The sequence below is a fragment of the Mytilus galloprovincialis genome, chromosome 9 (assembly GCF_965363235.1).
Source record: "Mytilus galloprovincialis chromosome 9, xbMytGall1.hap1.1, whole genome shotgun sequence".
Classification (NCBI taxonomy): domain Eukaryota; kingdom Metazoa; phylum Mollusca; class Bivalvia; order Mytilida; family Mytilidae; genus Mytilus; species Mytilus galloprovincialis.
This window is the reverse complement of record NC_134846.1, coordinates 40,223,873-40,250,104: the sequence shown is the minus strand read 5'-3', so window position 1 is coordinate 40,250,104 and position 26,232 is coordinate 40,223,873. Positions and strand designations below refer to the sequence as shown.

At 31.5% G+C, this 26,232-nt stretch overlaps 1 protein-coding gene across 1 annotated transcript; it reads right to left on the bottom strand.

The window, feature by feature from the left end:
• Nucleotides 1-1,882: 1,882 nt before the first annotated feature.
• LOC143044998 (uncharacterized) lies at nucleotides 1,883-25,304 on the bottom strand. Its single transcript, XM_076217277.1, has 10 exons — nucleotides 25,167-25,304; nucleotides 18,908-19,174; nucleotides 17,874-18,137; nucleotides 14,282-14,329; nucleotides 11,290-11,337; nucleotides 10,037-10,087; nucleotides 9,079-9,382; nucleotides 7,507-7,578; nucleotides 4,695-4,770; nucleotides 1,883-2,754 (listed from the first exon to the last, which is right to left on the bottom strand). Exons 1-7 carry the CDS (start codon nucleotides 25,228-25,230, stop codon nucleotides 9,081-9,083), a joined length of 1,044 nt encoding a protein of 347 aa, XP_076073392.1. The 5' UTR covers nucleotides 25,231-25,304; the 3' UTR covers nucleotides 1,883-2,754; nucleotides 4,695-4,770; nucleotides 7,507-7,578; nucleotides 9,079-9,080.
• Nucleotides 25,305-26,232: the final 928 nt, after the last annotated feature.

Sequence of the window (26,232 nt, the reverse complement as noted above, 5' to 3'; positions counted from 1 at the left end):
AACAGCTTCCTTGTGATTAAACATATTGAAAGACAATTCAAAGTTACAAAAACTGAAGTACGTGCTTTTTTTTAAATTCACAATTAAGTATTGTTTAATATAATTTCATTAATCATTATTATTTTTTTAGCAATTTATAATAAATTGCTTAGATTCCAGTATGCGAGATTACTTTTGATAACGACAAAGTTATTTTCAATATGTACATGAAATCCTGCTATATTCGATTGATTACACTTATGAACGTATAGTATTTCCATTGCGCTGTCACAAAATACTAGCATCATGTTCTATTAATGAAAGTGCGAAGTCATCAACTCAAAATACAACATTAAATGATCTGTTATTCATGATTATGTGAATGTCGGCTACATGATCTTTTTAAAAAGTTGTAATCAAAAATGTCTGTCGTATAGTGGCAAATATGACCAGGGTACTTTTCATAAATCGAGTTGCAGGTTCCCGGAATCATAGGTGCGAGACGATTAATTAATATACACTAACATAGTTATAGATTGAAGTGCTTATTCCGAAAAAAAAAAACTTATAGAAGGTATTTCGATATGCTTGTTATTTTCCATTTTCCTTAGTAAAACATATCATGAACGACATAGCAACTTATTAGAATTTTACACGGTACAAATGATTTTTCTTTTTATAAAATGATGTAAATGTGGCATTAATAGAAATGTTAGTCTAAGATACAAAATACAGTTTTGCCACACAACTGCTTCATCTATTTTTGAGCTTTTCACACACATGCATTTGACTTTACCGCCTGCTTTTTACACGTGAATTACAAAAAATAGTCATTTATCATGTTCATAGCGTTCGTACTTTCTAATCCTCCCTTCACTACTTTTACCTTTACCATGTCTTAGTACATAATGTATCTTGTAGTGAATGAATGAGACATCATATTCGATTGCTCTTACCAAATTGAGTGTCCATGAAACAATATCAGCGGTAAAATATTACAAACTAAGGAATAAGGCTTTGGCTTTGTTTTAAACTCAAAGTGTCCTGAAATCGACTTCCATTTGCTTTTAATTTCATTATTAGTCTATTTCTTTTTGTATGGTGTGTGTTGTTCACTGTCTTAAGTACAATCGTTAGTACTCGATGTAAGTTTATTCTGACTTATGAGTTTGAATGACTTTTTACCGTTTCGATGATGTTAACGCTTTTCAAACGATTTTCTGATATATAAAGCTTTAATTATTATGCCAACAAGTAGCAAACAAAGACAAATTTTTCTGTTTTTTTTCTCCAAAGCTGTGCACTTAATTGGTACCAGATGATTTCAAGGTCAATCGCCCTCTGTCGCCCCGTTGGACTGATATCTAACTATTTTTCATTCTTGTTCCAGTTAAATTTTAGAATACGATAGTATGACTTTGTATGTATTGAAGTTCGCTATCAAAAAGACGTTTTCTTAAGAATATGTTGAAAACAGCGTTTGTTCATTGTACGGCGAATCGCATGACGTTTTACGGCGAATTGCAAAATAACAACTTAATTTCTGTACGGCGTCTTGCGATATACTGTAAACTAGAGATGATATTTATCACTATATAGATAATAATTAGGGGTGAAATGGTGCATGTATCAATTTTTTTTAATATGTAATACTTTCTGAAATTTTCTTTTTAAGCGGTTCAACATGTTAAAGGAGGATGGTGTTACATCCTACAAAGTTTTCAGGAATTATCTGCCCTATGCGTACGTTATTTCATGCCAAGTTATCTAACATGTATCTTGATGTGTCCTGTCGTTGTCTAATTGTTTATATTGTTTAGAGTGATTGTTGTGATAAGTTATGAAAGTAAAAGAAAGGAAAATAAATGTTTGATTTTTTGTCAGTTTATTTTATTTATTCAACTCTACGTCTGCGTGTATATAAATGCTATATGCAAAAGTCCATTTAAAAGATTAAAATCAATACCGGTGGGTATAATTACAGTCCAATTAGCCTGATTAATTTTTTCACAGAAAAGAGGTTACTACAATCCATCAAACTTTGAAAGATCCAGTTAGTAACAAATAATTTAATTTTGGATGTAACGCATCTTCTGATTGGCTGACGTTATTTTGTTATGAGACCATAGACATAATTTAGTCATGTGACCGTGACGTCATCAACGTTTTTTCATGGTTTTCTACGTTTAAAATGGAATTTAGAATTAAATTATAAGAAGACTGTAATATTTTTTCTGTCTATTTGAAATAGCTTAAAAAATGTGATGCACACTGTTAAATAACCCGCTACGCGCGTTATTCAGTGTGCACCAAATTTTTTATGTTATTTCTTTATAGACAGAAACAATATTACAGTCATTTCTTAAATATATGTAGTTTTGTCGTAATAATCTTCAGTTGTTTGTACCGAAAACGTGGTCATAGGTCCCATTTTTTCTTTCTTGTCTGGTGTGTTGTTCAGGGGAATCATACACGGTGTCGATAGCACGGCTATATACGGCTCTGTCTTTGACAACATCCCTCCTTTCATTAGCCTTATCGTATACCTCTTCTTTAGACATGGCATACGGTGAATGTGTGTCACTAGATGGATGACTATAACCTTGTCCGCATTCAGTTCCTTGTGTGTTTGTGCTGCTCGTAGCCTGGCTGGACAATGTCCTGTTATTTGTTGGATACTGAGGGAGTGCTATATCTTGCTGACCAAAATAGTTATCATCTGTTTGTTTACTCATAAAGTTTGAGAATTTTGTATCAGAGTTTTTGCGAATATATCTGTAAAACAGAACATTTGTCAGTAATTTGTGCTGGTAAGTTGCTCAATTGGATTGATGCATTGTACAATACATTTAAATAGTTATCATACATAAAACATATTCAAATTTTAAGTAATAATGGGAAAAGGATTTTTGAAGAGGTGAACAGTGAGTCATTTAAACTTAAAGATTATGGAGATTGCAGTCTTATCTTAAATAAGCGAATTTTAGATGAAACAACACCGAAGTCAAATGCATATACATGTAACTAACTTGAGGTAATAAATCCGTCATATTTTTTTTCTTCAAATTAATGAAAGGTTTCACTTGTTTACCAGGTACTGCTTCCTGGAGCACCTATACTCACATTGAATCGGTGGGGTCTATGTTGCTAATACTTTGCTATGGTTTAAGACAATAAACAAAAATACAATAAGCATGGCATGACTCGCGTAAAATATTGCTTGGTACAGCTGACCACAGTATACTTCCACAAAAACATATACATGCCTATGTTTGGATTGTGTACAGAACTGATAACGAAAACATAAAGATTAAACATAGCTGTTCATCAAGATGTATACATTTAGCTATCGTACACAAGTACACAAGTACTAGAAGGTTAACTCTATCTCGCTCTGCAAATGTCATGGAAGTTAGTGATTTTTTTCTTTTCGGCTCTTAAAACTTTTAGGGTCTGTGCTTCTTTCACCTTCTATTATTTAATCAAAATATATCAATATGTTTTGCTTGTTATTATGTATATATATGCCGAATCTAAATAAAATTTACTTACTTACTTACTTACTTATATCATATTTTAGCGTAAAATTTGTTTCGATATTTTTATGTTATACTAAGATCAATATTGTCTGCTATACGACGATGTCTTTCCGTATTAGTGCGGACAATCGTTGTTCTAACTAACGTGGTAACATTTCGAAATAATTTAATACTTAGCAATACAGTTTAGCCTCATTGTTTTATTCATGTTTTAGATTATAAATTATTATTTTATGAATATAGGCAAAAGTAATGTAATGAAGTTATAATATTATAAATCGACGAAGGAGACAGATTAAAGTAAAAAAAATACAGCGAATCTATGTTGATGATATTGAAATTGGCCAGTTGAATGTGTAGTGTTCGAATGCGGATGTAACTATTGTAAGTCGGTCATGAGTAAACTTGAAAAGGTTTTTATAAGCATGCAACAGGAAAAAATCAACAGATGCAAATCACCTTTGAGTTTACTTTACATTGGATAGTACAGCAATATTTAAATACTTTTTATTTGAATATGAAGTACTTATGTTTGCTCATAGCCAAAGATTGATACATGTATATAAGACAAAAACTGATCATTTTTCTTTAAATAACATTTTCTAAAAACTGTAGTTGTTTTATGAAGATACATTTAGGATCTAACCGCCCATCCAGATGTTTATAGTATCGATATAAGTCAAGATGAATATTAGTCTGTTATTAATACTTCATTAGCACTCGATAAACTACAATTCCGTTCAAACATAATACATATAAAAATCAGAAGATGAGATGTTATTGCCAAAACACAACAATCCATAAGAAAGTTTATTGTTTATTCTTTTCTATAAAATATTTTAAATTTAGTACTATTTTAGTTTCTTCCTAAAATGCTAAACATCTAGTGTTGAGAAAGTAGCAAACATTTGTCTTCCTATTCAAATAAAAATGTTGAAATGTTGCCGTAATAACCAATGTCAAATATAATCAAAGGTGATTATTGCATGACAGAACATTGGTAAATGATATACTTACACATCATAAGACGTCAACGTGTAACGTTCACTCTACAATATGTCTGAGCTTATGCAACGCAATACAACACATTTTAATCTAAAAGTTGACATCAAACATCCTACACGGAATGATTTATAAAAAATCTGCTGATCAAATATTGACATGTATTGTTCATACCTTCGCCGGATAACCACACTGGCTGCAATGATGCCGACGACTACAAATAGTGCAACAGGTATTCCAACAGCAACTCCTGTAAAATATTATGTTCATTGATATAGTTAAAGTGAAAAAGTATTATATTAAATCAAAATCAATGATTAATTATACAAGCAAATGTGTATTTCAATGGTATATCATTCATGTTTGTCACCTCTGCGTTTATTTGTACCCACGACCCTAATCCCTGTCTAGTTTTTGTATACCTTAACATGCTTAATTCATTGGAATTTAACCTGTTTTCCGTGCTGATCATCAAACATTACGACAGATATTGCATGTTTGTGGGGGGAGGGAAATGATTACGAACCATCATATTTGACATCGTAGCAAGTTTATTCTATTACTAAGTATGCTACAGTTTTACGTATTTTCCGGTTATCATTGTCTTTGTTCATCGATATATCTGTTCGGTTGTTTCAAATTTTCAAAGTGCATGCATTGTTCTCTCGTGTTTGTGTATCTTCTATATGAAACCAATACAAAACAGGAGATGAAGTATTATTGCCAATGCGACAACTATTCACAAAAGTTCAAACGACGTGTATATGAGCAAATATATGACATTGTATAGTCTATCAACATGAGAAAACAATCATAAAGGTTTGTAAGCTACTAAAGGTGTTTACATTGAACATGTAAAAAGGTTCAGACAAAAAACCTAACGGCCTAAGTTTTAAAGATATGATTAAAAATAAACCACATATATGATCGTGAGGATAGACATGATATACACGAATCACCTTCACCATTGAATAGCATGCTCCTGACTTGGGACAGGTACACTTAAAATGTAACGGAGGTTAAGTAATGTATATACCTAGGTTTGCATGAGTTAATATATTTAAACAAACGAAACCGAAGGATGAGTTTGATTAAATATGTTTTAATGAGTAAGACACGTGGTATATATTTTTTGTATATACAATTACTCACAACTTGAACTAATATTAGCAATCTACCACCTTCCCGTTTATACAATGAGATGGAAGCTTACGCAAGTCAGTCTCCCCCTCCCCAATGTATGATCGTATGCGTAGTTCATTTCAATAAGTCATCCGGGTGTAAAAAATAATGTCGGATTTTCCAGATTCATTACTAAACACTAACTAGTGGCGGATCCAGTGAGCGTAAATAGCGTACATTAATCTATAAGACTCCGTCAATACTAAGTGTACCAACACATTTGATTTTATCACAAAAACTCATTATACATCCGATACAGCAATGTACAAAGTCAGATAAGATGAACACACAATAGTGAATCGTACTAGACACAGGTCGTTACCCGTAAGGGCAAACGAATCAAAAACTGATGAATTATAACAAAAGGTGTCGACTGTGTTAAATCCATCAATTAACGATTCAGTTTAAATTACCTGTAATGATTAAGGCACCACATTTCAAGTGAAAAAATCCTATTTTATTGACAAAGTTTTTCGATATATGTTGTGTTTACGAATGATTTAGCTCAAAAGGCTTAACCCGATAGATCGGTATGAAGTATGAAGTTAGATAGTTGAATGAAACAGGTATTTATAAACATACCGATCCCCAATTCCTAGTGGTGATTAAACTGTTTTAAGGAAATTATTAGAGTAATGGGTCCGTATACGGAAAAACTACGTCCTCTATGATTTTAGCATGTATTGCGAGATAATAGCGTATAATGGACAAAGAATATTACATTTTATGATTGTTAAACAAAAGTTCTGGATGCGAATTAACTTTCAGATTTTGGTGCTAAGGTTAACCGATTATAATCTTGATGAATTATCAACACCAACTCATTAAGAATGTCTTATAAGTGAGATGATAGAGCGATGTTCATGTGTTTATTTCAAATTGTCCATGCATTCCCATTTGTAAATTACATTTTGTTATAGCAGTTGTTAAATGATTTGGTATATTACAAATTTCTTTTAGAATTATTGTGTGTTATCTTCTTTCTCCTGTTTATATTAACTCTTTCCTTTATTCCTGTTGTTTTCTTTTTGCAATGCGCTGCGCAAATTTTTAACAAAGGGTGTCGTGTTTTAGATCGTGGAATACAGAAGACATGTGACCAAGTTATAGTACTGGAAGATAACACTGTAATTAAAGAACTTTTCTGTTGTTGTGGATGAAATAAAGTGTATATACCCTTGTGGTATAGTAAAACATTGTAATTCAAATATGTAAAAGATATGTATCGTTTTTTGTTACATAACTGTAATAGATGATGTATCTACATGTAGTTTAAATATATAGTTAATTTTCTTTATCTAAACATTTTTCCTAGCATCATTATCGTCAATCTTTGATAATCTCTAGCTAAACATTTATTTTTACACGATAATCAATACATATCCACACTGTGGGAGTACTTTTTCTCCGGAAAATATTTTGTGAAATAACTCCAATTACTTGATTTTTTTATAGTGAAATTCGAAATGTGTTGACAATGTTTTTCTCTTATTTAACGACACTAACGCTGCACGTTGATTTTCCTTTCATATACAACTGTTTTGTGATTTTTTTTTTTATATTTGTTGAAACAAAACCACTTAATACCAAATCTAGCATTTTCTTGTTATGCAGATATACTTTCAAACAGATTCAATGAATCAGAACAATACCTACAACTTGTATCTTAGTCGTAACTCTACCAAAGATCATATATGCTAAAACCTAAACCCAAGGCCAAACACCGTCTCAAATTGATTTTGAACTCAGTCAAAGACATAATCTCGGTCGTAAGTAATATTAAGTGATTTAACGTATTGCATACCTAAAGTTGAGGATGCGGCGGAAGCTTTATTAGAAGAGGAATTCGTGACACATTCCTCTGGTTTGGCTGTACCTAGAGAAGAAAATAAAACACACCTAAACATATCTGTGTTTCCCTTGCATTAGAAATGAAACTAAAATAATGAATAATAAAAATACGATTGATTATATGGCTGCTACACATCTTACAGCAAATGTAACATGCACGTTAAGAGTGATAACATTAAAATATGAGGTATTAAAGCAAAACACGTTCTTATATCATACATTGATGCTAAGTTAGTTATTAAACGTGGTAGTACCACAAAAAAGGTACAAAATAAAGACCTTTTCCAAATTTCGGAAATCCGGTGGTTATCTTCTATCTTTATGATTTTTCGATCTCAAATATATTTGTTGAATATGGTTGACTGATATTTCAGAAGACTTTATATAATCCGATAGTTCGAATTTAGAAGTTCTTCTTTCATACTTGTTTTTGTACTCCCATATGTCATATAAAGCAGAATTTATACCGAACCCTCCCAACCATTTATTTCACTCTAATATAAATCGATAATGTTATGTCACCCTATAACTATGAAACGCCACAGATGCCCTATGATAACAATAATCATATCAATAACAGGTTGAGATATAACATGAAGCAAATTGTCTATACTATTACATTTTGTATTACGACATTTGACACTACTACTCTTTCAATTTACTATATCCTTAAGATACATGTATGTATATACTATAAAGATGTTTTGATATAAAATGGAGTTACCTTTTCATACTATGATGTCATTTTTGTTTTGAAGATTTTTTTTAACACAGTGACTATACTTCTTTTTCATACTGATTTGTCATTTTACTTTACTATTATGTGATATTGCTATATCATAAAGATACATTTAATACTATAAAAACATCTCAATATAAAATTGACCAACCTTTTATACCATTTTGTTACCTCACTATACTATTATGTCATGTTACTATCTTATTACGATCAATTTGTATACTTTACAATCATATCGATGTAACATGGAACATTTTTTTTTATTATACTAAAAGATAAAATACCATATTTTGATTGGCTAATACGAGGGTGTTAATTTACTTTATCAAATGGCTGAGAGGATGACATTTTTAAATGTTACCCTCTTGTCTAGACCAATCAAAAATCGATAATTTAAAGCACACTTAATTGAGTTTACATCAAGTAATGAAATGCAATGCTTATAAATTCTACGTTTTTGCTCAGATTTTATTATTTGACTGTCAAAATTTGTCTCTTTTTAATAAATTTAAAAGTGACAGATTTGAATATACTAGGTAATATACCTACGCCTAAATCATGTTAATTTAACATGTTTAAGAAAGAAATTTAACTTTCATTTAAAATATATTAAATGAAGCTTTAATACCACTTGTTAAACTTGAAAAGTTTATTTTAACTTATTGCAGAGATAGTATACTCTCCGTAAACCTTTGTCTCATATAACGGTGGATTTCGACTTACAGTCATTGTTATACAACCGTTCATGATAATTAACATATGTTAAAAACAAAGAAGTTTGCGTACCTTCACAACATATGGCACCAGCTACTTTTTTTTATATTACAACCTTTTACATCCGTCGTATAATTACAATCGAACAAACTTGTTTCAAGTCCGCTACATTGCAGTAAATAAGGAACAGTCTGCAAATCTAGCATGTTGTCAACAAAAGTAGCTTTTCCAATCCAGGTTATGTTAAAAGATTTACATAGCACTTCAGCATCGAAATCATCCCATCCTAGACTACAAAGGTACAAATGTCCGAGAGAATGTCGATGGATTTTTACTCGATTTTCATCATCAAGCCTCAGTTTAGGCAGAGTGTCATCTATGACAAATTAAACTAGTTTTTTATGAAAACAGTAATACTTTAGACAAGCTGATATTCCGTTCAATTACAACTTAACAAATGGTTCAAACAATGCACGTATTGATTTCAATTTGTTCCCTTCCAAAGAAGTAGGGACTGCAATGGCCTTTTGTGGTTATAAGCATTGAGCAGGCCTCATAACATTTGTTTGAGGCAAAGTAAAGTAAGAGAACGAAAACCGCAAAATCGCTGATTTTTTTCACTTGTAAAGGGACATTAATCTAGAACAGCGAAAGTGGCCCTTATCGCCACTTGTCCTATTTTTTTTACATAATCTTACAATATCGAGTCAAGATTACACACCAAGAAATGTATTTTTGTGTAAACCAATACAACGATCGATGTGTGTTCCGATATAGCAGAAATAATATGCAACCAACGGTATATATATATATATATATATTTATACCAAAGAACTAGTGTTTCATTTTGTACTATCCCTGCATTGCTTGATACTTGTTTCAATTTTAAAATACAATGACCTGTTTGTTTATTTTGCCAGAGATCTTGTATTTTGCTTTAAGGTAAACATAGTAACATAAAGACACTTTAAATGGTAAATAATGTAAATATGTATTTTGCATAGCTCGAATAAAAATATTATAAGCTTACTTTCAGCAGTAACATTTGTAACGGAGATGGTTGTCATATCAAGTTCATGATCTGAAGAAAATATGACATGAGTATTTATTTACGTATTTTAAATTATATATCAATGAAAAGATGAATAGAAAATGACCTAGCCTGATTATATCTATAATGTCATTCAGCATTATTTCGGAGCAGATTCTAAACTGTTACTGTATATAAATAACAGGAAGACAATTATATGTTATATTGTAGTTGTGTTTCAAATAATAAATAGAAGAAGGAATGACAACTTACATTCAAAACATCATATACAATGACTTAACGATAAAAAGTATAGTACATGTACGTATCTTAATGATCAGGTTCATTAGGTCAATAAGAGATATTCAACTGACACTTCTTAAATGTGTTTACTTTTTCATTTATGTTATTCAAAAAAGCTAAGTTAAGAATACCAATTTATTCTAAAATTCCAGTAGTTGAACTTATATTTTTTGATAATAAGTTCCATGTTGAGAAGCGTCCAATAGGTTGTGTTTTATTCATAAATACGCATCTAAGTATTAAAGTATTGGTATATCAAATTGTGTGTCTTATCTAAGGGGACTCTTCTAACGTCAAACAAATCCTTTATACACCTCTTTGTGGAAAATTTTGAACAGCAAATTCAATCATTTTGTTTTTTTGTATTTTATCTCTAGAAATCTTTATGTTTAAAATATTTAGCTAATGAAAATAATCTTAATACTACAAAAATGTGTAGCTTTTTGTTTAATTAGGATATTTGTTGTTTTTTATTAAATAATATTACTGTAACAGTTTACTTTGAAACATACCTATATGTGTGTCTAACAAAACGGATAAATGTTTAACAACTACATTACACAGTAGAACACAAATAGATCGTATGTTATAAATAGGCAGGAATGTTTGGTTGGTCAAATGTAACTTCATTATGTATGTAATCCTTGTCTTTAACTGTCATTACAGATCATATTTATAAAAATGTCTACCTATTTCCATCTGCTTAAGACGTATTTAAATACCAATGCACACAAAAAAATGGTTTCACCTACTGTATTTTGCTACAAAAAGAGGTGGTCAGAACAAGTTTAACGACTTTACAATTACTTAAATCTTTAATACAAAACCCTTTTTGCAAAATGTTACATATGGTTTGAGCTGTAGAAAAACAGATCATTGTTTTTTCTTTAATTTGTTTAGTTTAACAATACATGTATGTAATATCTCCAGTATAATACGAAATTAGTAACCTGACGATGTGCTTTGGTGGCTCTCTGTAACTAGAGGGTATTTTAATCCTGTAAAAAAGACGAAAACCCATTATTACTGTTGAATCTTCAATGATTAATATCATATAAATGACACCTATAGTATAGAAAGTGTCGTTAAACTTTGCAATGTTAATTCACTCCTGACATATACAACAGTACAGTGAACGTGTTGGCAATAACATTGCATCAAAACAAATTGAGAATGCATAAGTCATTGTACGGTCTTTGACAATATGCAAAACCAATACCTCATAGTAAGCCATAAAAATGCCGTGTACCACTAAATAGTAACAATTCAATATGAAAAAAACGACCTAATCTATAATGTACATGATGTAAGTACCAATACAGACAATTTTCACAGATAAGTACTCAATTAATAAACTGTAGTGAAGAGTTTATTTCAAGTAAATAATATGTATATTAATCGTATCTTAATTACTATTTCAAAAAAGGACACCACCGTTTGAATGCAAACGTGATATTCGTTCCGTTGTTAGATTTTTACAGGTATCAACTACGTTCAAACCCAATCTGTATTTATGTAATAGAATTATAAATGCAGCTGTCATGAGTAATTCGTTGATAACGAAACCTTTGACTTATTATTTTTCAGTTATCATTAAATTAAGAAGATCTGATATGATTGCCGATGAAATTCTCAACCAGATGACATAGAAGCGAACAGCTACAAAGTACGGCCTTCAACAATGAGTACAACCGATACCGCATAGTTGAGGTTTCTCAAAATCTTACCAACGGACGAAACTCTACGAACGTATCGTTAAGGAGCTGTATTTTTTTTTATAATAAAATCCACGATAAATGTCTTCCGATATTGGAGTGTGTTCAACAATTGTCTGTTCTTTTTGCAACCTTGTATTTTATTTTTGTTGTTAAACATCGGTGTTCCAATTTATTTTCTTTTGTTGAATGTTACGTATTCTTAAGTTGAGTTTCGTTTGTTGACATGTCGAATATATGCGTTCGACTTATCTCCCTTATGTAGTTAAAAAAAATCGGTGCGTCTGATTTGCATTTAATTTGATTGATTGTTATTGTTTAACGTTCTGTTGCAAGTATTCCATGCTTTTCACGCCGAGATTAGCGTTTGTAAGAGGATTGAAAAGTGATTGAGATGACACAAGTTTACTTTTTTACATTTAATATTTCCTATAGGCGGATACAATGGGAAGGGGAAGGGGCCTACTCCCTCCACTCCTTTCGTGAGAAAAATGTTGATTATCTAGGGAATCACTGAAGCTTGGCATTGTGGGGCCCTTCGTATGTCCGCCAGCGGGCTCCTACTTGTGAAAATTTGATCCGCCACTTTATCCACACATTCTTAATAATAGTAATCAAAGGTACCAGGATTAAGTAAGCTAGATGCGCGTTTCGTCTACATAAAACTCTTCAGTGACGCCCATATCAAAATATTTAGAATGCCAAACAAGTAAAAATACTATAAATATTGAACGAAAAAAGAAGAGCAGGTCTGGGTAAATTCTGTCTCCTAGAATAAAGTACCCAACAGGAAAGTCACAATGTGCGCTAGGTTCAATTGGTCGGAATTGCTGTTAAATTATTTTTGGGAATACGTTGCAGAAATATAAAGGTGCACACGATCAATTGTAAAGTTATAGAGTTTTGTGTATTCTCGTTGAAAGTATGAGTGCTACAGCACCAAAAAAACTGATAGTTACATAGTCTTAAAAAGGTGTTTTTCCTTAAAATTCATTTCCCAAAGTAAAAAGAAAAAAAACAGAAAAAAAACGAAGAATACATGCATTACATAGAAACTCCACGAAAACAATAAATAGTAATTAAATATATCCTAACAACAATAATAAGAACTGCCGTGAAAGCAAAACAAAAAAAAGCAACCTAAATACATTACAGAATATCTTTTTTAAGTGTTAACTGTTTTTTTAGAGTTTCTTTTTCAAATATTTATTTCAATGTTTCCCTTTCGTTATCTTCTTGACTTTAACAGTTTAGCTAGGATATAAATCAGTTATAATAATCTAATGTCAAGAAGTGATCATTTGGACTTTCGTGATGGGGCAACGAAGTTATCTCGGATCCGAAGATCCTTTTTTCAAATTAAAAACTAGAGGTGTTCACTCCTAGATTAGTTTTACCTCATGTTTGCGAAAGACCTTCTTTCATTGATCTAATCACTGATAAGATTCAAAAAGATGCCTAGCCTCTTCCATTCCAAAGTTCTATATTTACCCTTTTTCATATATGGACTAAAAATTTCGAAATGTCATGTTTATCGAAATATTTTGTACGATTGCTGTCCTTGGCCTAAATATGTTATATCTTCGCCATAATTTATTGATCGATTAGATTTCAACTAGTTTGATTAAACCGTAAATTGTATATCATATATTATATATATCAAGTAAACATAACATGTCTACGACTAAAAATGGTCTTACGTATTCCAAAATGTATGTATTTTTTTTATGTAAAAGAAATTTCAAAGGGAAGAAGATCACAGTCGATAGTTTAAAATTATTGAATAAATGAATGCTCCTTCCTTTCTTGTTACGACGAGTTACGTCAAATGAAGTCAATTTTTGTCCGTTCGTAAGATGTTTAGAAACCTCTAGTAGTTTTAAAAGTCCCCGAAATAGCAAATGTAATACAATTCAAACGACAAAACTAACGGCCTTTACGTTCATTGAAATCGAAAACATTAATTTCAACATGTGTATAGTGAATAAGTTGGCAAACATTAGAAGATAGAAAAAACGAGCATAAACATCCGACTGTTTATTGCGACGAAAGGTAGACGACAGAAACACTTTTAATGATTTCAATTACTTGTATAATGCAATACAAAATCAAATTGGCAAAATAGTACATATTGTTTCAGCTGAAGAAAACAGATCATTGTTTTTTCTTGAATTTGTTGATTCTAAACATACATGTTAAATCTCAATTATAATACGAAATTATTAACCTGACGATGTGTCTTGATTGCTCTCTGTAACTTGAGGGTTTTTGGGTTCTGAAAAAAAGAAGAAAAACAAATTATCACTGATGATTCTTCTATGTATAATGTCATACAAATTCACCAAACTAAAGAAAGTGCCGTTAAACTGATTAAGAAAAAAAACTATACAATATCATTTTCCCCTGACTTATTACAACAATACGTGTTACCAATATATTTGCATTTAAATAATTTGAGAAAGCACAAACCATTGTACGGTCTTTGGTAATGTGCAAAACCTATACAACATGATGAACCGTAAACTTCTCTTGTGTGACAAAACTGTAACAAATAAATAAAGGAATGCAACGACCTTATTTATACTGTCAGTATAGATATAGACAAGACAATAACAATCAAAATCAAGGAGTAAGTAAAAACTCACAAAACCAAAGGACATGTTCATGTAAATGTCCTTTGGTTTTGTGAGTTTTCAGAACCCAAAAACCCTCAAGTTACAGAGAGTTTATAAATTTCCTGTTTACAAAACTTTGAATTTTTCGAAAAACTAAGGATTTTCTTATCCCAGGCATAGATTACCTTAGCCGTATTTGGCACAACTTTTTGGAATTTTGGATCCTCAATGCTCTTCAACTTTGTATTTGTTTGGTTTATAACTATTTTGATATGAGCGTCACTGATGAGTCTTATGTAGACGAAACGCGCGTCTGGCGTACTAAATTATAATCCTGGTACCTTTGATAACTATTTACACCACTGGGTCGATGCCTCTGCTGGTGGACGTTTCGTCCCCGAGGGTATCACCAGCCCAGTAGTCAGCACTTCGGTGTTGACATGAATATCAATTATGTGGTCATTTTTATAAATTTCCTGTTTACAAAACTTTGAATTTTTCGAAAAACTAAGGATTTTCTTATCCCAGGCATAGATTACCTTAGCCGTATTTGGCACAACTTTTTGGAATTTTGGATCCTCGATGCTCTTCAACTTTGTATTTGTTTGGTTTATAACTATTTTGATATGAGCGTCACTGATGAGTCTTATGTAGACGAAACGCGCGTCTGGCGTACTAAATTATAATCCTGGTACCTTTGATAACTATTTACACCACTGGGTCGATGCCTCTGCTGGTAGACGTTTCGTCCCCGAGGGTATCACCAGCCCAGTAGTCAGCACTTCGGTGTTGACATGAATATCAATTATGTGGTCATTTTTATAAATTTCCTGTTTACAAAACTTTGAATTTTTCGAAAAACTAAGGATTTTCTTATCCCAGGCATAGATTACCTTAGCCGTATTTGGCACAACTTTTTGGAATTTTGGATCCTCAATGCTCTTCAACTTTGTATTTGTTTGGTTTATAACTATTTTGATATGAGCGTCACTGATGAGTCTTATGTAGACGAAACGCGCGTCTGGCGTACTAAATTATAATCCTGGTACCTTTGATAACTATTTACATGAACAGTTATAAATAAGAAATAAGAAACAACACGAACTCCACTAAAAACCGGGAGTGAAATCAGGTGCTCCGGAAGGGTAAGTATATCTTGAACCGTATACGGCACCTGTCGTGTTATTTCTTTGTTCAATTCGGTAGTGATGGAAGGTTATTATGACTGAGGAAAAATATCAGATATGATTTTTGACACACTTTTGTCATAATGGCCAATCAGCTCATGAAGGCGACCGTAAAATTTCTGGAGTGATGACCTTTCTTTGTCAATTTTCAAAGATATAACTGTTCAGTACTCAATTGATAAACTTTTATACATAGTTTATTCCATGGATCATATCTGATTACTATCTCAATAAAGGACATCCCTGTAAGATAGCGTGATATTCGTTTTGTATCTAGTTTACTACAGGTATAAACATGTTCAAAATCCAATATGAAATTATGAAAGACAATGGTACATTTAAATGTTTAGAGTAATTTTTGATAACGAATCTTTTGACCTAATATTTTTTCAGATATAATATAATTAAGAAAATGTGATAATGTTACCAATAAGAGAACACCCCAACTGTTATCAAATGAAGAGGAATGTAACAACTACATGACTTTGCATATGAACGGCCTTTGATAATGAGTAAAACCCAAACCGCAAACTGTATATGGAACGTATCTGAATTACTGCAGTACAGATAACTTCTAACCTCTCGTTAGAACTGTCAGAATAATATGTTAAAGAACTATTCTAAACTGTCCTAGAACAGTTTTACCTGGAACAGTTCTACCCTAGAATTGTTCTAAGTAGAACAGTCAGAATTATGTCTAGGTAGAACTGACCCAACAGTTCTAGGTAGAACTGTCAGGATCAGTTCTAGGGTAGAACTGTCTACAGCTGTTTTAGGTAGAACTGTCCAAACCAGTTCTAATCGTAGAACTGACTAAATCAGTTCTAAAACCGATCAAGGATAGAACTGTCAGGATCGGTACTAGGTAGAACTTTCTACATCAGTTCTAGATAGAACTGACCAAATCAGTTCAAGATTAGAACTGCCTAAACGGTGTCAGGATGATAGTTGTTTACATATTGTCCTAGAACAGTTCTCCTGACAGATTCTTACAGATTTGATGAGAGTTTAGAAGTGATCACCACTGTATCTCAACAAAGGACATCACCGTAAGAATTCGAACGTGAAATCCGTTTCGTTGTTAGATTTCTACAGGTATAACTTACTTTGAAACCAAACACATTACTTCAGACATGTACAAAATATACAAATCATTAGAAGATGCAGAAGAGACATGAACACCAGAAACTAGAAAATTATTGAAGTCATTATAAGATTTATTTATTCATTTTAAATATGTTCGTTGTGATGAATCATCGTAGTATAACTAGAAAATTATTTATTATATAAATCAAATATATTATTACAGGAAATTGTTTTATATTTTATTCCCTACATTGTGCAATGCCATCCCTAAACTGAAATTTATAACAATTTCGAAACAAGTCGTCAATAAATTTAAAGGTGAGAAATTACTGCTTCCCATGGGAATATGTCAAACCTGTCGAACAACTTGATTGCCGAAAGGTTCATGAATATACTTCAGCTTTAGTTTTTTCAATACATTTCCAGTAGGAAATTATGCAAACCTATCTTTTTTTCTTCACAGGGGAGAGGTTTTCAGCAAATACATTTTATTTTTAGATTTCTCAAAGGGTTATTTCATCATCCACACTTTGTGTTAACTGCCCAACAACCTATATTTCATTATTTCGTATGCTTTATTATAAAATCTAATGATAGATAATTCTACAGTTTACCAGGAATCTGAGATGAAATTATGTTGGACGATTTAGCTTGAGGAAAAATGTTCAATTTTATGTTTTTGTCTTTTGAAATTCATTGAGGTATGATATTGATTAACGTAATAAATGTCTTGGGATCTTAACTCGCATGTTCTGTTGACCGTTAAAACATGTGTATTCAATGTGAAATAGTTTAAAAAAAACATGTTTAATGATTCTATGCGTCCGAACCGCTTTTCTGGATTAACCTTCATCAGGAACGCTCAAAGCCAATCATTTGAAATCTAAAGATGTACATGTACCGAAACCGTTGAAAACTATATCATCCTTACCTGTACACTCATAGGAAACAATGGCTGATCTTTCATGAAAAAGACTCGAGTCCATAGTTGTATCTGACACACACTGGCGTTTGTCATCGCATAGTTTTATAAGATGTTTTTTGGCAGAACTTCCATCAAAACTAGCACATCCACTATAATCATTGTATGGCTTGACATTTCTAATATGAATATGGTACCTACGAGAACACTTAACTTCTGCTAACGAATTCGAACATGTACTCACAGTAAAATCTTTGTCAAACCACCAAAACCCTAAAAACACAAAAAACAAACTCGATTCAATTAAAACTAACATACATGTACTTTAATGACTGTATACACAATAAATTTCAAAATATTGATCTAATTTGTCAGTAGATTTTATTATATATTTAGGTGAAAATATTAATAGTACAAATGATACTGCACCAGCTAACCAACTTGACATTAAATGTCTCTTCATTGATGCTCTAGGCAAATAAAAAGATAACAAAAATCTTAAAAACATAGTCATGTCGGTGTTATATATAGAGACCCCTTTTCTCATAATTAATTAAACAGAGTTAAACATTTCATATAAGAGACCCGACCACATAAATGCAAGGTGTGAACATACAATTGGAAACATGCAGTATAGGAAATTCTTTAGAATTTCCGTTTTATAAAACGACTGACCTTAATAGATATAAAGAATTGGCAAAGGATGTACACACTATATATTGTCTTTCAGCCGAAATGAAAAGGATTGCGTGAACACGTTGGATTAATTGTTATTTAAAAATGTTATGTTACACAATTTATGTGTAGATCTTTTTATCAACAAATAACTGCAACTGTAACTGTATCTCCAAATTTCATTTATTTAACTGATATATGACCCGCTTCACATTCTACAATACAAGTTCTGATTTAAAATCAATGTTAATCTTCTCTAGCATTCTAGTCCTTATAACAAAAGCATTACACATTTACATCATTTTAAAGACAAAATATAGTTTTGTTAAGTATTTGGCCAAAGTATGTTTAAGCTTTATCATACTTACAAGAACACTCAAATCCTAATTTTAAACGTCTCGATGGTCTTTGGCAACTGTTATTAGACAATAGATCGATTGGGAGCGTACAATTATTATGTCCAACACAATGGTCATTGAAGTAAGTTCCGACATTTGAGTGACATATTTTATTGTTACTGGTTTCCTGACAAGGAAATTCACCGTACTTTATTTTTGTCAATCTTATTTGTTTGTCTCCTGAACAGCTAACTAATCTTGGTAGAGAATTTTCACATAATCTCAAGTTGAAACTTTCTACAGTTCGATAAAAAAAAATACATTAATTATTACAATTTAGAAGGTTTTTATTAAAATGATTGCATTATTCGTGATCTTATATAAATTCTTACTTCCATTTTGATATACAGCTTCTTTTTTAAGATTATAGTAATCCTTAAAGTGATGTTAGCGTAATGTGTTAGTGTTTTTGTGTGGTATGTTAATGACAGAAAGTCATTTAGAAAATTTTGGATAAATTTATTGTGCTTTTTTTTATAAAATAATTATTTCATTGTGTGCAATGTATTACCGTGATTTCCCAGTGAAAAAAAATCGATAACTTCACATGTGAAATAAACTCGATAATTTAATTCCTTTGACGTCAATCAATAATTTGTGTTGTTGAGGCGTTTTTGATGACGTTACATCAGAACAAATTGTGAATGCGTAGAAAAAAGATAACGTCCCTTTCATTTTCTGCTTATTTCCATTAAATAGCTTATTGTACAATTGAAAAATAACTAATCAAAGAATTCAAGTATAAAAAAATATCCAATTCGTGTCCAAACAACAACTATATATTTCTCATGCTACGTACATTCGCGAATTATTAAGTGCGTCGTTCACTTATGTATATATAACTCTTATCTTCTGTTAACCTGCTAACCTGATCAAAAAGCAATGAACGGAACAAACCCCTCTTTTGGGAATTGATATTGTATCGAACCCTCAAATTACAGATCACTCATGACTTTTAAACCTTTTAATTACTTTACTTATGTATTTATCTGTGCTGAGTGTTCTTGTGATTGATTATATTGTATATTTGTTACGTGTTGTTGTCATCTTAGCTGTATTGTAAATATTGCCATATAAGCGGGAGGTTTGGTAAGCCATAGGTTCTACACACAACTTTTTTTTCTGAAAATGTCCTGTACTAATTTAGGTAAATTGCAGTTGATATCACAAAGTCCGTTTGTATGTATGTTGGCGATTGCTTTCGTTGTAGTTCAGTGTTTCTGTTGTTCTGTTGTTTTCCTCTTATGGTTGATGTGTTTTCCTCGGTTTTAGTGTGTTGCCCTGATTTTAATTTTTAATTATGACTATTGAACACCGATATACTACAGCTACAGTTGCCTTTATTTATAACAGTTTGTCAAAAGACAACTTACTGTAAAGTTACCTGTTCAATTGATCGTATCGTCATCGAATCTAATAAACTGGTGTTCCCATGAGGAACATACTGAAATGGAATGTGTTTTGAATAAGAAGAACCAGTTGCATACCGGTATTACAATATGAAAATATTCGGAATAATGGCATCAACTCCAAAATGATCGTTTCCTGTTCTACATGTAGTAATCACTATGTGAATCCACACTGTCAAAATGTCACCAATAAGGAATATGCCATTTGGTGTTGGGCTTATATTTCAGTAAGCAAGTGGAATATTTAATAATGAAATATGTTTGTTTTACATGTCAGTGAAATCCGTAAATGTTCGATTGATTTAACTTGACATATTTTGCTAGTGAACGTTCTGTTTCATTTATTATTTATAATTGCAATACGTTTTCTGTTTATAGTCTTCCGTTGGTACGGATAACTTTAAAATTACTATTACCCATTAAAGATCTTATTTAAACACAGAATATTATTGTGCATTAAATAAATATTCGGTTTCAGAAAAAGAAAAGAATAAAACCAAACAATTTTAATAGTATATAAAAATGATAAAAAATATAATCAACATTTAATTTGACAAAACAATATAAATAAAAATGATAACTATGATGTATATTCTTTCCTTGCTATAAAGCATGAAAAAGAAGATAACTGATAACATATAGAAGATCTAAACAGAGCAGCTGATCTACAATTTTAGACCGTTAACATAATTTATTTCAGGGACGAAAGCAAAAACTCATAATACAATAATGATTTCGTATTGTGGATGGCGAATACATGATCTTTTTTAAGGGTATTAATCGAAAATGTTTGTCGCCCTGTGGCAAATATTACCAAGGGGTCCTTATTGTATGTTGAGTTATATTGGTAGGTGATGTTGACATCGCAGATACGAGACGAAAGAATATATTCATAAACAATGTTAAAATTTGCATATTCCGAAAAGATTACAGGGAATGTTCCGAGTTATTATTTCATAAACAGTTAATGCGACCTTTTTGTACGTTACACTGTACGAAAGATATATATTTGTTCTATATTGAATTGAACCATAAATGAAGATTCAAGGTCAAGAAAGGTTCTGCTTTTCGAAATTAAAACCAATACCGAAAATAAAGTCACCGCCAACTTTTAACATGTAAATTACATAAAATTACCTTCCATTCATAGCGATAAGAATGTTTAATCCTCCTTTTTTCAGATTTTTTTTTTATAACATTCCCTGAGTAACTTAAAAATATTCTAATGAATAAATGCAATGAAACAACTGATCCGATTTGTTTAATCGAAGTGAAGCGCGTTGACAACAATATGAGCGGTACACTATTTCAAAGTAAGAAGTTAATGCTTTCAGTGTTCTGAAATCGAGTTCAACTTGCTGTCAATTTCATTGTTAAAAAATAATAAAGTATATGGAATGTAGTTTGCATTCAGTAGCCAGGTTAAAATCTAAGAGTCAGCATGTAGAACCATTACATCTGCAGCTGTTAAATTTAGGGTTATTGTTAAAAAAAAAAACTCACGATTAAAGCTGTAACAGTTGCAATTCCCGTCCTCTGCATTTACATTGGTAAATGAACATTAAGGTGACAAATAGTTCATGCATGTTGAGGCCGAAAACAAACTAACAATACATACTATAGGTAGGTCCTGTAATAAAGGCCGTCCGGGGGCAGGTTGTGTAATTTTCGAATACAATGAGAACACTGAGTATATTGGATAGGGACAGACATTTAGAAACAGGCCGCCCACAGACCCTTCCTGGAGTCATTACAAAGAGAGTGACTTATAACATTTTGAATTGAAAACTGTCATTACTTTTTTTATGATTTTGGTGGAAATATTGAGAGTTGAGGTTAGGGTGATGAAAAAAATCACTCCGTACATCGATTCGGGTATATACATGTCAATACTATATAAGTTTAAAAATGTAATGAAATAGGATAGGTCCAGTCTAAAGGTCAGGCAATAATTACAAACAACAGCTTTCTTAAAGACAATAATACTTAAAATTCAATCCTAAAAAGTTTCAAATGATTTATATAAAACGTAAATGGCTACGCTTAAATAATTTAAAAAAAGGGTAGATAGACTTTCTCATACAAGAGAATTCTTTATCTATATCCAATCCCTAGAAATGTACAAATGGTGAAGCATTGTCTTCGCGTACTCTAATTAGCCTACATCTTTACAGTATGCAGTTTGATTAACCATGCAACCTTTTGTTAAAAATTCGGCAACCGCCCTGTACAAATTAAAAGAGAAACCCGCAATAAAATAGAAAAGTATTCAAACGGGGAAATAAGATGGTACATGTATTTATCGATTCAGAACTGTTTTTCTAAAAAACCAAATCATTTAACAACGGTTATGACAAAGCTTAATTAACACATATAAGTGCATGGAAAACATAAAAAAAAACAAATGAATATCGCTCTGTATTTGCAGGTTGTTTTTTTTTTTCTCATGTGCTCCATTAATTGGTGATGATTCTTTATTATCAGCTAACGATCGGCAAATTCGACACTAAAACCCGAACATTTTCTATCAATTGTCTTGGAACGAATAATTGTTTGTCGAAAATACGTTATGTATCTGTACGAAAGGTAGAAAACGTGCACAGAGGACATAATTTTATACATTTATTACCATCCTAAAACGAATTTCTTATTGTTTAAATGTTAAAATATAGTTAAGGAAGTTATTAAACCAATAATGTCCTAAGTAGTATTTTACTTGAAAATCGTTTCATATTACTGTTATTGTAACTGAAACGTAATTTAAAACTAGACGATACGGACTGGATTTTTTTTTTATTATTATTTGACGATATAAAAAAAGGAACTGTGGTATGATTGCCAATGGAACAACTAGCCATCAATGTTTAGATGAAGTGGATGACGCAATTATAAACATGTGTATATCAACATTAGCCGTATGTTAACGCTCATTTGAATACGTGGCTGTTTAGTTTATCAATACACAAGAACGGCTTGTCATCAATGCAGAGACCTTAACAACTGTCAATTCAAAATGGAAAATTGTTCATTTATATAAGATACGAATATAAATGAGGGACGAAAGATACCAGAGGGATAGTCAAACTCATAAAGCAGCCTTTATTAAGTAAAATATAATATGTGTAAAATTTTAATTGTATAGATCTTTTAAACTCTAATAATGTATTTCTTCCCTGTGTTTTAGTTACTAGTACAAAACAAAATGTAATTTAAAACGGTATTATCGTCACAACACTAAACGAAACAATGTGTGTATTATTTGATTCATGAACCTTGTTCGTGTCATTGTCAAGTATTGCTTGAATGAATGGAAAAGATAGCGATTTTTTAATTCACATCATATAAGTGTATATTTATAAGTCTGGCTTGTGTAGTGTTATTCTCGACCTGAGAATCATTCTAAAATGAATGGTTCACAAAATATACAAGTTCTATCATTGCATCGTGTGACATTAAATTTCTGTACCCGAGACTCTTTCCTGTACGAACTGTGACACCCGTATATGACACGGAAATCAGGCGTAAAAATCATACTTTATCCTGGCGGCATTGCAGTGTTTACAAAATGCATGTCCAGGCGTCAACCAGGCGTAACTGAGGCGTAAACTAGGCGTAACTGAGGCGTAAACCAGGCGTAAAATTAGGCGTAATATTTAAATGAGTACGCCTGGTTCACAATAAAATAGGCGTAATATGCAAATGAGTACGCCTGGTCAATAGATAAACCAGGTGTAATATTATATAATACTACACTTATTTTAGTTCAGTGTATTAACCTAGCTGTGTACTTTTTGTGTATTTGATACAAACTTCTGTTCTGTTGCTTTTATTTCTTATTGTTTGACAAAAAACTTGAAATATTTTAAAACCGTTGAAGAAGCTAATATAGAAATAAATACATTTGAGGCAGACACTGGCTCAAATAAGTTTAAGTTCAAATAAGAATTATGACAATTATTTTATCTTGAAATAAAAGTAGCATTTTAACTAAGTTCTTTTTGAAAATTATTGTCTTTTGAACTAAAATATAAATGATAATACTGCAATTTAACTTCAAGTAAAAGATTTTAATGTTATTATCCAAGGATAAAGGTTTTGGGATTTCAAAATTTCTGATAAAACATAATACTTAATAACTTAGTTATACTCACATTATTATTATTTACCATGTATTACTACTTTCCTTTTATTTCACAATTTTCATTAATTTATTTGATTCAGTATTTCCAATTTTAGATTCTTCAAAAAAGCACAAAATAGGCTAATTATCCCTGAATATATGAAGCTTCCATGTATCTAACTCTTGCAAACTAAAACCAAAGAGCCAAATTTTGAAAAAAAATCCCATGATCCTTTAAACAAAGCATTATGGGTATTTCTGTTTACGCCATACCAACAGTTTTACGCCCGTAAGAAGATTTACGCCTTGCTTATTTCAATTTACGCCCGTAAGAAAACTTAAGCCTTGCTTATTTTAATTTACGCCAGGTTTACTGCTTTTTTCTACGCCCGTGAGGACTACAAATTTACGTTTCCTGCTCCCTTACGCCTGGATCTAGACACGTAACTACCACTTACGCCTGGTTTACGCCTTATTTCCAGGCGTAATACGCCTTATAATTTCGTACGGGTAGATAACAAAAAGTAGTAGCGCGAGTTGAATAAATGAAAAGTAAGGCGTGAGATAAGTAGTATTGTTTCTTGTTCTCTACCTTCAGAAACAAATAAAATAGGTGCATGATAATTTGAAGAAGACTAAAACAAACATTTTGCGTAGGAGGTAACATATGATTGTAGAATTCAGAAGATGTTCGACTTACCTGCTTTTGTAATCATTTTCATAAAATATATTATCCCTGCACTGAAAAAGATAATCCGACACATTTTTTAGCAAAGTGTATTTACTTAGTGAACTGAATTACCAGGAAAACTAAATCACCTGTATGACACCTTTTTCCCTAAAAACGATTTACTGTGATAAAAATTTTGGTTTCACAAATTTACAATGAACAGGAATAGATAAACAGGAAAAATCGTTCGTTAAGGAAGAAAACAAAAGGTCCGAGACCACAATTATTTCGTAGTGTATTTCTTTTAAAACATAAATGAAAATTAAAAAAATCCCACCTGCGCTTTCTCAAAGAAACTTTTACAGTGTGTTGTACTACTTTTGGGACAAATTATATCAACATTATAGAAAACTTCATCGGCTCTAACTCAAAATATGGACAATTTTAGGGCGTCTTGAAATCTTTTGACAGCTTCCGAAGTGCTAATTTTTCAACCTTTTTCAGCTGGACCAACTCACTACTTTGCTTTAAAATTCTGGACCCAATTATTTTTACAGTGTAATTTCAACCCCTACTTGCAATTTGAGGCATTAAACATGGAGAAATTAATTTGGAAGGGGTATAAAAATTAATGGCAAGTCACCCACTGTCAACACAAGGGACTATATTCGTGAACAACGAAAATCAAGGGACGACAATTATGGTCTCGGACCAAAAAAATCAGTAACCATCAAAGTAGTTCATTATTCTTGACCTCTCAAAATAGAATTGTTATGTGGAAAATCATGTAGTATGTTAAAACTTGAACAAGTATTACTTTGGATTTGGTACAGGCATGTGTTAAAGAAATTACAGAGTTTTCCTGTTTTAATCTGGGTTCAGGAGGTCATGTCAAAAAAGCTGTCTGTGACATGTCAATGTTCTTCGTCATGGTAACTTAAGTTTCCTACGATTAGAGATGACTTAGATGTTATTCTATAATTAAGATATCATATTTGGTATCTTAAAAAAAATAGTTTAAAATCTAAGTAAGAATAAGTAGCAAATAACAGCTTCAAAATGGAATAATATTCCTCTTCGAAGTAAAATCGTACAT